Below are 12,039 nucleotides of genomic sequence, written 5' to 3' on the forward strand. Positions count from 1 at the left end.
GTCTAAGAGAGTGTTGTTGATCGTGAAGGAGAGTGGATGCATGAACACTTTTTGGAATGGTGTTTATTATGGATGTTTTTTTTTTCAGTGGAGCGAGTGGTGTAGGGTATGTTCCTCGTGGTAAGAGTAAGGAAGGAGACGACCAAGTATTGTGCATTTACCTCGGCGGTTACGAAGAAAGGAAGAGGCACGTCGACGACGGAGCCGGGAATAACCGCGGAGGTTGCTCCCTACCAAGAGATAGTGTTTTTGTGGGTGAATTATTTGAGCAATGATAGTTTGCCTAGAAGTGTGGCCGTGAAGTGTATATTGTAGGTAGTATAAGAAGAGCACCATGAAGAGTTTCCCGAGTGACGAAGCCGACGGGTGCACTGCCTCGTAGGTATAATGCATTTGATAGAAAAGGCCATTACGAGTTGACCTCCATTGTTGTGTTTTGTCGGTTTCAGATTGAAGCGACGGGGCGAAGTCAAGTCGCTGTAAGGAGCCGAGAAGATGATGTCCTGTTAAAGTATAACCGTCGTCCCTGTGACTGGAGCCGAGAAGAAGGCGTGCTGTGAACGTATAGCCGTCGTCCCATTGACTGGGGTGTATGGAGCCGAGAAGATGGTGTCCAGTGAATGTATAGGTGTCTGTGACTGGAGCTGAGAAGATGTCCCATGAACTTCTAGCCGTTGTCCTTGTGACCGGGGTGTATGGAGGCGAGAATATGGTGTCCAGTGAATGTATAGCTGTCGTCTCTGTGACTGGAGCCGAGAAGATGTCCCGTGAACTTCTAGCCGTCGTCCCTGTGACTTCTGCAGGGGTGTAGCAGGCGAGAAGATGTCCTGTGAACCTAATAGCTGTGAATTTGATGAAGGGGGGTGTATGGAGCCGAGAAGATGATGTCCTGTGAAGGTATAGGTGTTGTCCCTGTGACTGGAGCCGAGAAGAAGGCGTCCTGTGAACGTATGTGCGTCGTCGATTGACCGGGGTGTATGGAGCCGAGAAGATAATGTCATGTGTGAAGGTATAGGTGTCGTCCCTGTGACTGGGCTAGAAGATGTCCTGTGAACTTTAGCAGCCGTTTCAGTGACTGGTGTATGGAGCCAGGAGATGATGTTCTGTGAATGCATAGGTGTTGTCCCTATGAAGATGGTGTACTGTACTGCGTATATTTTAAGTGTATAGAGATATATGTAATTTGGGTTGAATTTTGTGTTTTTCTTTATTGCACAGTGGTACATTTTTGAGTGACACATAAGGTAGAAAGAAGACGACGACAAGTGATTAGGCACCAGAAATTGGAGCGACACGAGAAGATGAAAGGTAGTATGTGAAGAATTGAGATTAGTTAATGTAATATGATTATATGTAAAGTAAAGTAAAGATGTTGAAATGCATCATTGAGTTTAGTTGATGTAATATGATTATATGTAAAGTAAAGTAAAGATGTTGAAATGCATTATTGAGATTAGTTGAAATGCATCATTGAGATTAGTTAATGTGTTGAATAATTTGACTTGTAATGCTGTTTTTGTTTCTCCCTTTTCTGACAGGTACACGGGAACACATGTGGTGTTGTTTAGAGTGTTTATTGAGCAACAAAGGTGATTTTTCAACTGAGAGAGAGTAGTTATTCCTCATTGGTTGTGAGTTGGTGTTTTGATGTTTGTTTGCAAACAAAAGCTCGGACATTGTCGATCTATCACACGACTAGTCCATAGACACGATATCTGTGTCGAGAGAGCTTTATGACTAAACCTATTGTCAATATGGTTCAAGTCAGTTTGCAAACAAAACATTAAAATACTAACTTAAAACTAATTTGGAATAACTACTTTCTTTCAGTTGAAAAATCACTTTTGTTGCTCAATAAACACTCTAAAATAACTTATATAATAAAAAACGGGCTGCCAGAACCTATCTTAAAAAGATAGCGACTTTGAAAAAAATCCCGTTTTCTGTTCACTTGGAGAAAATGGGAAACCATCAAAGAAAATGGGAAATTTTCTCTGGCTCCAAAACTACCGTTTTCTATGACATCCCGTTTTCTACAACATCATGCTTTGCTTCTCCAAATCCAATATGGCTGTATGTTAACTTAGGAAAAATAAAGACATTGATTATATACTTTCTTTTATTATGCTCAAAATATTTCTATGTCCACATACATGAAAAATATACAGTCCACAAATAATGAAAAAATTTCTAAGTCCACAACACAACAAAAAAATACTAAGTCCACACAACAAAAAAATACTAAGTCCACAACACATGAAAAAAACTAAGTCCACAACATGAAAATTTTTCTATGTCCACAAAAAACGAAAAATTTACTAAGTCCACACAACCAAAAACATACTTAGTCAACACCACAAAAAATACTAAGTCCACACACCATGAAAAATTTTCTAAGTCCACAAAGGATGAAAAATTTTCTAAGTCCACATGACATGAAAAAAAACTAAGTCCACAACATGAAAATTATTCTATGTCCACAAACAACGAAAAAAATAAGTCCACACAACATGAAAATTTTCTAAGTCCATAAAGGATAAAAAAATTTTCCAAGTCCACAAACATAAATTAGTCCAATTCCACAAGAGGAAAAAAAACTAAGTCCACAAAGACAATATTTCAAAGCACAAAATATGAAAAATATACCAAGTCCACACACATTGAAAATTATTACAAGTCCACAGGATAAAATAATACTAACTCCACAACATATGACAATTTTTCTAAATCCACAAACAATGACAATATTTCCAAATACAAAATTTCTAAAGTCAACAAACAATAAAATAATACAAAGTCCACAAACATCAAAAATATAATAAGTCCACAATCGATGAAAATTATTCAAAGTCCACATACATTAACATTTATTCTAAGTCCACAAACATTGAAAATTATTACAAGTCCACACAAGTTAAAATAATACTAACTCCACAAACAATGAAAAAATACTAACTCCACAACATATGAACATTTATCCAAGTCCACAAACAATGAAAATTTTTACAAGTCCACACACGATACAAAATTATTCCCGGTCCACAGACGTAATACATTAATACGGAGCCACAGACGATAAAACATTTTCTATATCCACAAAATATTCAAACTCCACAAACGATAAAATAATAACAAGTCCACAAACAGAAAAAACATACCAAGTACACATACACAAAGGCTAAAATAATACTAAGTCCACAAACATCATAAATTATTCAAAGTCCACATACATTAAAAATTATTACAAGTCCACAGAGGATACAAATTATTCTAAGTCCACACAACATGACAAAAATACTCAGTCTACATTGAAAATTATTCAAAGTCCACAAACGATAAAATAATAACAAGTCCACATACATATTAATTATTCAAAGTCCACAAAGGATAAAACATATTCAAAGTCCACAATCATTATACATTATTCAAAGTCCACATAAATTGAACATTATTCCAAGTACACAAACAATAAATTATTCAAACTCCACAAAATATTCAAAGTCCACACAACATAACAAAATATTCAAATATCCACAAACATCATTAATTATTCAGTCCACATAAATTGAACATTATTCCAAGTACACAAACAATAAATTATTCAAAGTCCACAAAATATTCAAAGTCCACACAAATTGATCATTATTCCAAGTACACAAACAATAAATTATTCAAAGTCCACACAAATTGACAATTATTCAAAATACACAAACAATGAGACATTTTCAAAGGATAACAATTATTCCAATTCCACACAAAATACACAATTATTCAAAGACCACAAACATCATCAATTATTCAAAGTCCACACGGGATAAAAAATTAGTCCGATTCCACCGGCGTAATACGTTATTCCGAGTTCGCGTGCGTCGATAATTATTGCCGGTCCTCGGACCCGACGCGTAAATTTCCCGGTCCACAAAAGGCAAAACAAATTCAAAGTCGACAAACATTATCAATTATTCAAAGTCCACAAAGGTTAACAATTTCAAGTCCACAAACAACTACAGGTTGTAACTCTCTAGTCCGGCATTCTGTGCTCCGCAAACTCCCGTGGTCCAAAACAATTTTAGTTTCTCCAACAGGTACATAGGCAGTTTTTTTTTTTTTCTTGGAAATTATCATTATTATAGCAGGAGTATTAAATTTTGGCCCATCACGCCCAAACGTGGGTCAGTGACTTATGCCCAGGTGGGCTAATCCCCTAAAAAAAAAAAACCCCAGGAAATTAAGGTTTGTTTACATCCAGCACTTCAGCTGCTCTCTCTCTCTCTCTTTGTCTATAGAGTACAACATTTAACCCTTCAGCAATAAATAAGTGTTGCTTTCATATTCTTATGTAGAGTAATGACGATATCTTTTCACATGTGCGCACTTACGTATGCGCACTCACTTTTTTTTTTACCATTAATGGTTAACTACTTATATTGTTCCATTTTTTAACATTAAATAACATTACACGTACTTCAAACGAGCATATTAATTTTTTTACATTAATTTTACTGCAGCTAAAATCAGGGTCTTATTTTCTTCAGTTTTATATGTACAACCAATCGGTCACTGGTTTTGTGAGCTTTAACGTAAACGATGCCGGCAGCCGTCTCGTCTCGTCTCCTCTGATATTCCACGTATTATTAATAAATTCTATTGTTAATTTTGCACACACAAACATTAATTCAATAACAACAAATTCACAAACATCAATTAAAATATATATGAACAGTAAATAAGTGTTGCTTTCGTATTCTTACGTAAAGTAATGTCGATATCTTTTCGCATGCCCACTTACACACGCAATCTCTTTTTCTTTACCGTTATCGTTAGCTACTTCTATTGTTCCATTTATTAACATTAAATAACATTACTTAAAACAACCATAGTAATTTTACTACAGCTACAGCCAAGGTCTTATTTTCTTCTCTTTTATATGTAGAACCAGTCAGTCACCGATTTTGTAATCGACGAAAACAATGCCGTGTGTTTTAATATTCTACGTATTATTAATGAATTGTATTGCTCATTTTGCACATATAAACATTAATTCAATAAAAAAGACATTCAGTAATAAACAATAATGAATCTTTTGTACATAAGAGAAATGACGCTGTTTACACGATTATACACGTCGTCTGCACGTTGGCGGGCCGTTCAAACCCGTCGAAATTCAAGTTTCCGCCGTCAAAATTTTTATTTATTTATTTTTTTGTGTGTTCCAATAAAATACGTTAAGAATTAAAAACTTGCGAAATTTGAGAAGCTACTATACGACATTTAACCCTTCAATATGTCTTCAAAGAGACCATGATGCAGAGAAAGTGGTGCTAGTGCTTCCAGGCATAAGCAAAAGTCACTATCTATACAGGAAAAGGGTGAATTTCCATGGTCCGGCACCGGTCAGGTCCCGAGGTTGCCGGACTACAGAGGTACAACCTGTACTTAATACCAGTAAAACACCCGAGTATAAAGAGAAAAACAAAACCAGTTATAACCTAAATTATTAAATAATGTATTATGGAATACAGTAATGTAATGTACAGTCAGCAAAAAAAATATAATTCGGCACCCTTTGGTCTGATGGCCTCTGCAACGATCACTGACTGAGGCCATGTTAATTTAGTATGGTTGGTATTTCTGGTTGTATGATGTATTGTATAACCAGTATGATGTATTTTTTTTATATCACATATAGTTAATACAGAGAATTTAACAGGAATCACCCACGTAAATGAGTGTTGTTCAGAATTCTTGGTCCGGTGTATCATATTGCTAACACCATAAAAGGTGCAAGAATTTTTTTATTTTTGACTGTACACAAATGCATAGAATACTAACATAAATTAGCATATCTGTTCTCCTCCTCAAAGGACATTACTTCAATTTATTTGCAGTGGTCTACACTGCTCTTGAGCCCTTTGTGCTATCACCCGAGGGGAGTTACACGGAAACTTCTGGCAACTCCTCTTCGGTTCCATACTGAAAAATCCAGTCCTCGATTATTTAATAGTACGGAGTGCGGCCTCAGTTTAGAAGCTGAATATGTTCCTGAAAATGTGTTTGTACAGTAGAACGTCGATTTAAAGCGATTCAATTTAAGATTATTGATTTAAATCGTCACCCACAATTAAGGACAATGTTTTAATTTAAAGCGAATCTTAACTTTTTTGCGCGAGTCAATCTGGCGCATCATATTTAAAATTTCCCTCTAATGTTTCTCTGGGCACGTTACACTGTCCTTAGGCCAAAGTTGTACTCGAAATAATGTACTAAATGATTACTAAAATTTTTGTCTAATGCAAACTGTAGCATGATTATTGTATACGTATTCAAATTAATCATTATACTGTATTATCTTCTCTCCGGTCACTTCTGTGACATTTTATAAACAAAAAACAAAAACTCAATCTAAAGGACATAAATAAACAAATTAATACTTCACTAGACCTTTAGCCCCAACTGTCAAACATGTCACTGTCACCTCCCCCCATCTTCCCAGCCAGGGTTGGGTGATTATAGGCATATAGTTTTTATCTTGTTTAATATCACAGACTAAAGTTAGGAGAATATAATTTCCATTACTAGAATTCTTGCAAGACAGTGAATAATTTGAAAATAAACGTCATATATTTTGCACAAGAGATAAAATTTTTAGCCCTTTGTAATAAAATTAATTAAAACTAAAATGTCTAATGTGAACTATAGCATGTATATATTCAAACTAATCACTATCTTATAAGAATTCCAGCAATGTTAATTATATTCTCCCAGGTCAGTTCAGTGACATTTTATAAGAGAAAAACTTAGTCACTCTTAAGGACAGATAAATAAATAAGCACTAGACCTTGGCATCAACTGTCAAACATATCACCTCACCTCCCTCCCTCCCGACCACCTTCCCAGCCAGTAAACAGACCATTTCACATCCCATAATTTTAGCTGTGTTGATTTATGAGTGTTTGTTTTAACATAATACTACAAAAAACAATGTTTTGTTTATTCTAGGAGATGGGCTGAGGTGCATCTGGGTAGACTCTCAGTCTTTTTAGTATTTTATGTTTCTCTCAAGTACCAAACTAAATTATTCCATTGAAACAAAACTTTGATTTAATGCGAATTCGCTTTAAAGCGACATCTCTTGGAACGAATCTCGTGTTATATCAACATTCTACTATACAGTAATGGGAAAATACTCTCACAAATAATCAGAAACAAATGTATATTATTAATGTTGAGTTTACCCGCAAGTCTACACCGTGCTTTGTTATTAATAAAGCAATAAAGCATGGAGTAGACTTGAGGGTAGACTCAACATTTTTATAACTACATTTATTTCTGATTATTTATGAGAGTATTTTACCATTATTATTTATTTGTATTTGTTTTGTGTGTGTGTCTAAACACACACACATATATATATATATATATATATATATATATATATATATATATATATATATATATATATATATATATATATATATATATATATATACACACAGTTAACCCTCACTTTACGCGGTTAATGTAACCCGGAGGGTACCGCGGAAAGCGAGGAACGCGTAAAGTGAATAACATAACATATGGGATTAATTGAAATGGAGTCCAGGCCGATCCCCAAACTCCACTTTTGACGACACATAACTATGTTGCAGTAAAAATTTTATCTTAACTTTATGATGGTATGAAAAAACAAGTAATATAGAAGAGGTTAGGTTAGGAAAGATAAAGGTTAACATAGGAAAAATAAAGGTTAGGTTAAAAAACTAAAAATTTTGTGTAACACTTACGGTAGTAGAAGAGATGGGTCGGCATACGGGGATGGAGGCTGGTTCCGAGGCAGAGGGCAGATTACTGGCCCTCAAGTGAATCACCATTACTAGGTGAATCATCATCACTGTCACTTACAGTTGTCAGGGCTTCCCTGACAAATCCCTCAAAGTCAACTTCACTGTCACTATCACTGGCTTGGGCTGGCTGTGGTGGGTTGCGGGTGAAGAAATCTGTTATGCTTTGCTGACGGCTGGCGTTGATGTTGTCGTGATACACCGTGATGTACGGCTCCATAGCCTGCACCAGCCGGTTATGGAAGACTTCATAGCGGTCATCGTCATTGTCGCTGGAAAGGACAGACTTAATTTTCTCTGCAAACTCCATGACACACTTAATATCACTATGACTTAAACTGTGTTCTTCGGAGACTGACGCACCTTCTTCCTCCTCTTCACTGGCGTGTTCTTCTTCCATCATCTCGTCGGCAGTCACTTCAGAATCTCTGATCACCTCCAGGATGTCGTCGTTGGTGGTCTCGGAGAAGCCTGGAACTGTAACAGTCTGCGCAGCTTCTCTGGCAAGGTCCACTGCTACTGCAACATTCTGAACCTCACCAGTCACAGATTGACTCCTCCTCTCACCTGGTATTCCATGCAACACATGTCTCCATGCGTGACGAATTGTAGCAATAGACAGCTGATCCCATGACTCCACCAAGATGTCCACAGCTTTCTTGATGTTAAATACTCTCCAGAATTGTTTGAAGAGTATTTTTTGCTGTTCTAACCGTTGTTCCTCATCTTCGTCGCTCTGCTATCGGTGGTGGTGTCACTCAGGTCACGCAACTCTTCCCTGGTGTTGGTGTAGTCGTTCAGGAGCTGGAATTTTTTTGTTGAGAATGCAGCTTTCACATTGCAAATCAACTCCTGGTCCATGGGCTGGATTAAAGACGTAGTGTTGGGAGGAAGGAAGACCACTTTTACGTTGGGGTGACGATCTAACAGTTGGGGCGAGTGTCCTGGTGCGTTGTCCAGCAGCAACAAAATATTAAATGGGACATTCTGTTGCTCACAGAATTTCTTTACATCGGGAACAAAACAGTCATCAAACCAGGAGAGGGACAGTGTAGAGAACATCCATGCCTTACGTGCTGTCAGCCAGTGGACACTTAGTTTGGTCATGTCCATGGTTTTGTAGGCATGCGGCTTGCGTGCTGTGTGGATCACCGATAACTTGAGCTTACAGGTACCGGAGGCATTGGTGGTAAACAGGACGGTGATGCGTTCCTTCTGCATTTTCCGGCCCCGAATCCTGCTGGCATTCTTCACAATGTAGGACTTGGAAGGTAGTTTTCTCCAGAAAAGACCAGATTCGTCCATGTTAAACACCTGGTCGTCATTGTACTGTCCTTCCTACATAATCTCACGTAAAAACGGAGGAAATTCCCGAGCCGCAGCACGATCAGCACTCGCTTCTTCACCACCAATGTTTATATTGGTGATCTTGTTCCGGATCTTAAACCTCTGTAACCACCCAGAGGAAGCGTTAAAGGATTTGGGCTCTGTAATTCCCATCTTTCGTGCCACTGCCATGTACAGTTCACGTGCGTAGTCCTTAACAGAGCGCGTGTCGACCGCCATGTTCCGTCGCGCCTGACGCACCAAGTACCTCACAAGTAATTTTTCTGTCTTGAGAAGCACCTGGTTGTGAAAATACTTAATCATAGAAGCACCTGTAGACTTTGTGATCTTCATGTGCTCCTTTATCTTGGCTGAATCCTTCTTTATAGTCCGGATCGTAGATTCGTTGACGCCATGCTGGCGCGCGAGATCAACTTGCCGTGTTCCTTTCTCCAAATCTTGAATAATTTGGTACTTCACCTCGTAGCTTAAGGAACGTCGTGTCCTCTTTGGCTTAGTGCCGCTGGGTCCAGGTAAGGAAAGGTTTTTCTCTGGGGGTGGTGGTCCGGCGGAAGCCATTTTACGGAACAATGGATGCGCGTTAATACGGAGTGGCCTTGAGGGATGAGACTGTCGCGGCTAGGTCAAGCGTCGTCTCTCCTCCCTCCCTCCCTGCCCCGGGTGGACACGTCATAATACTTTAAGCCAATTACAGCTAGCAGCAGAGGAGGGTAGGGATGCATGGCCAATCAAAGGTCTTGTACGTCATATGACGTCAGTGATAACGCAACAAAGACACACTGCGCAACCTTACCGCGCCGCTTGCCCAAGCGGAGGGAGGAGGAGGAGGGAGGAGGAGGGAGAGGCAGGCAGGCGGGTGGCGCGTGGGGCAAATCTAAAAATAGCGTCGCGCCGGACACTCTCCGCGGAATGGCGTTCGCGACCGCGAAATGTGAAAATGTTAGGTTCTGGCAAGGCACCGCGGTAACGGTGAAACGCGGATTGCGGGACCGCTTAATGTGAGACCAACTGTATGCGCTGATAGTTTAGTGTGCGTCTCCTCAGTTTGCTGGGATTTAATGAAACTTTATTAAAAATATACACCTGGAGATGGACTTACATTGCACTATATTTTGAGATAGTGAATCAGATAGCTATTATACAATCTATAAAAATTTTTACTTGTCCAGGTAATAGACCACTATGAAAATCCCCGCAATGTGGGTTCCATGGACAAGAATGACACTACTGTTGGAACAGGCCTGGTGGGAGCCCCAGCCTGTGGTGATGTCATGAAGCTTCAGATCAAGGTGGATGTTGATGGGATGATAACTGAAGCCAAATTCAAAACATTTGGATGTGGCTCAGCAATTGCCTCATCATCTCTTGCAACAGAATGGGTTAAAGGCAAAACAGTGAGTTTTTTTTTATTAACCACTCTATTCTCTTTTTTTATTTGCTATTGAAACTTGAGTAGATGTAGCAAAGAGATTCGCACAATATTTATCTTATTTTTTCTACATCATGAATTAATAAAACTTGTGCATGTAAGAGAGAGAACAAATTAGATTATTTGTTTTTTAAGATTAGAAAGGTTGAACCTGTAATGAGGCAAAACAAAGATCTGTTATTGGAAACAAAGGACAAGAAGTGGAGCTAGATAAATGAAAGTGATAGAATTTTGTAAGGTCTTAAAAGTTATGAATTACTGCCAGTAGAAATGTTTGATGAAAAGTTTGTCAAGGAAACAATAAGCACAGTGCCCAATAGATTTTTGTGTTTATAATACTGTATAGGGGTTTAAATTGATGAGTCCTCCTAATATTACATATTTAAGTACAGTAATTATTAGATGTTTTAATTGCCTGTATGTTAGCTTGGCGAGTTAATGCTAGGCATTTACATACGTAGGTATAAAGCTAGACGTCGCATTCTGGACTTTATCACAAAAACTGGTTTTTAGAAGAAAAAAATTATCTTATGTCACTTATGGAGGTTCTAAGATAGCTTTTGAACATAGAGAATGAAAGTGAACTGTGTTTTTTTTTAATAGTTCTGTATTGAATATTAGTAAATAGGAAGTTAATTTTTTCTTCATATTTCTCCTCAGGTGGATGAAGCTCTGAGGATCAAAAATGTTGACATTGCCAAAGAATTGAATTTGCCTCCTGTCAAGCTACACTGTTCTAGTAAGTTTCTATACAGTACAGGTTGTCCCTCTCTAGTCCGGCAACCTCGGGACCTGACCGGTGCCGGACCATGGAAATTCACCCTTTTCCTGGATAGATAGTGACTTTTGCTTATGCTTGGAAGCACTAGCACCACTTTCTCTGCTTCATGGTCTCTTTGAAGACATATTGAAGGGTTAAATGTCGTACAGTAGCTTCTCAAATTTCGCGAGTTTTTAATTCAACGTTTTTTATTTGAACACACCAAAAAACAAAACAATTAAAAATTTGACGGCGGAAATTCGAATTTCGACGTGTTTGAACGGCCCACCAACGTTCAGACGACGTGCACAATCATGTAAACAGCGTCATTTCTCTTATGTACAAAAGATTCATTATTGTTTATTACTGAATGTCTTTTTGATTGATTTAATGTTTGTGTGTGCAAAATGGGCAATACAATTCATTAATAATACGTAGAATATTAAAACACACAAGGAAATGAGACAGCATTGTTTTCATTGATTACAAAATCAGTGACTGACTGGTTCTACATATAAAACTGAAGAAAATAAGACCTTGGTTGTAGCTGTAGTAAAATTAATGTAAAAAAAGTAATATGCTTATTTGAAGTAATGTTATTTAATGTAATAAATGGAACAATATACTGTAAGTAGCTAACCATTAACGGTAAAGAAAAAAAA

The 12,039-nt window shown here is 37.7% G+C and overlaps 1 protein-coding gene across 1 annotated transcript; it reads left to right on the plus strand.

Moving 5' to 3' along the window:
• Positions 1-10,336: 10,336 nt before the first annotated feature.
• On the plus strand, positions 10,337-11,457 carry LOC121856126 (iron-sulfur cluster assembly enzyme ISCU, mitochondrial-like). The gene is made up of 2 exons (XM_042351445.1): positions 10,337-10,582; positions 11,278-11,457. Exons 1-2 carry the CDS (start codon positions 10,397-10,399, stop codon positions 11,455-11,457), a joined length of 366 nt encoding a protein of 121 aa, XP_042207379.1. The 5' UTR covers positions 10,337-10,396.
• Positions 11,458-12,039: the final 582 nt, after the last annotated feature.

The sequence above is a fragment of the Homarus americanus genome, unplaced genomic scaffold (assembly GCF_018991925.1).
Source record: "Homarus americanus isolate GMGI-L3 unplaced genomic scaffold, GMGI_Hamer_2.0 scaffold31619, whole genome shotgun sequence".
In the NCBI taxonomy this organism is placed as follows: domain Eukaryota; kingdom Metazoa; phylum Arthropoda; class Malacostraca; order Decapoda; family Nephropidae; genus Homarus; species Homarus americanus.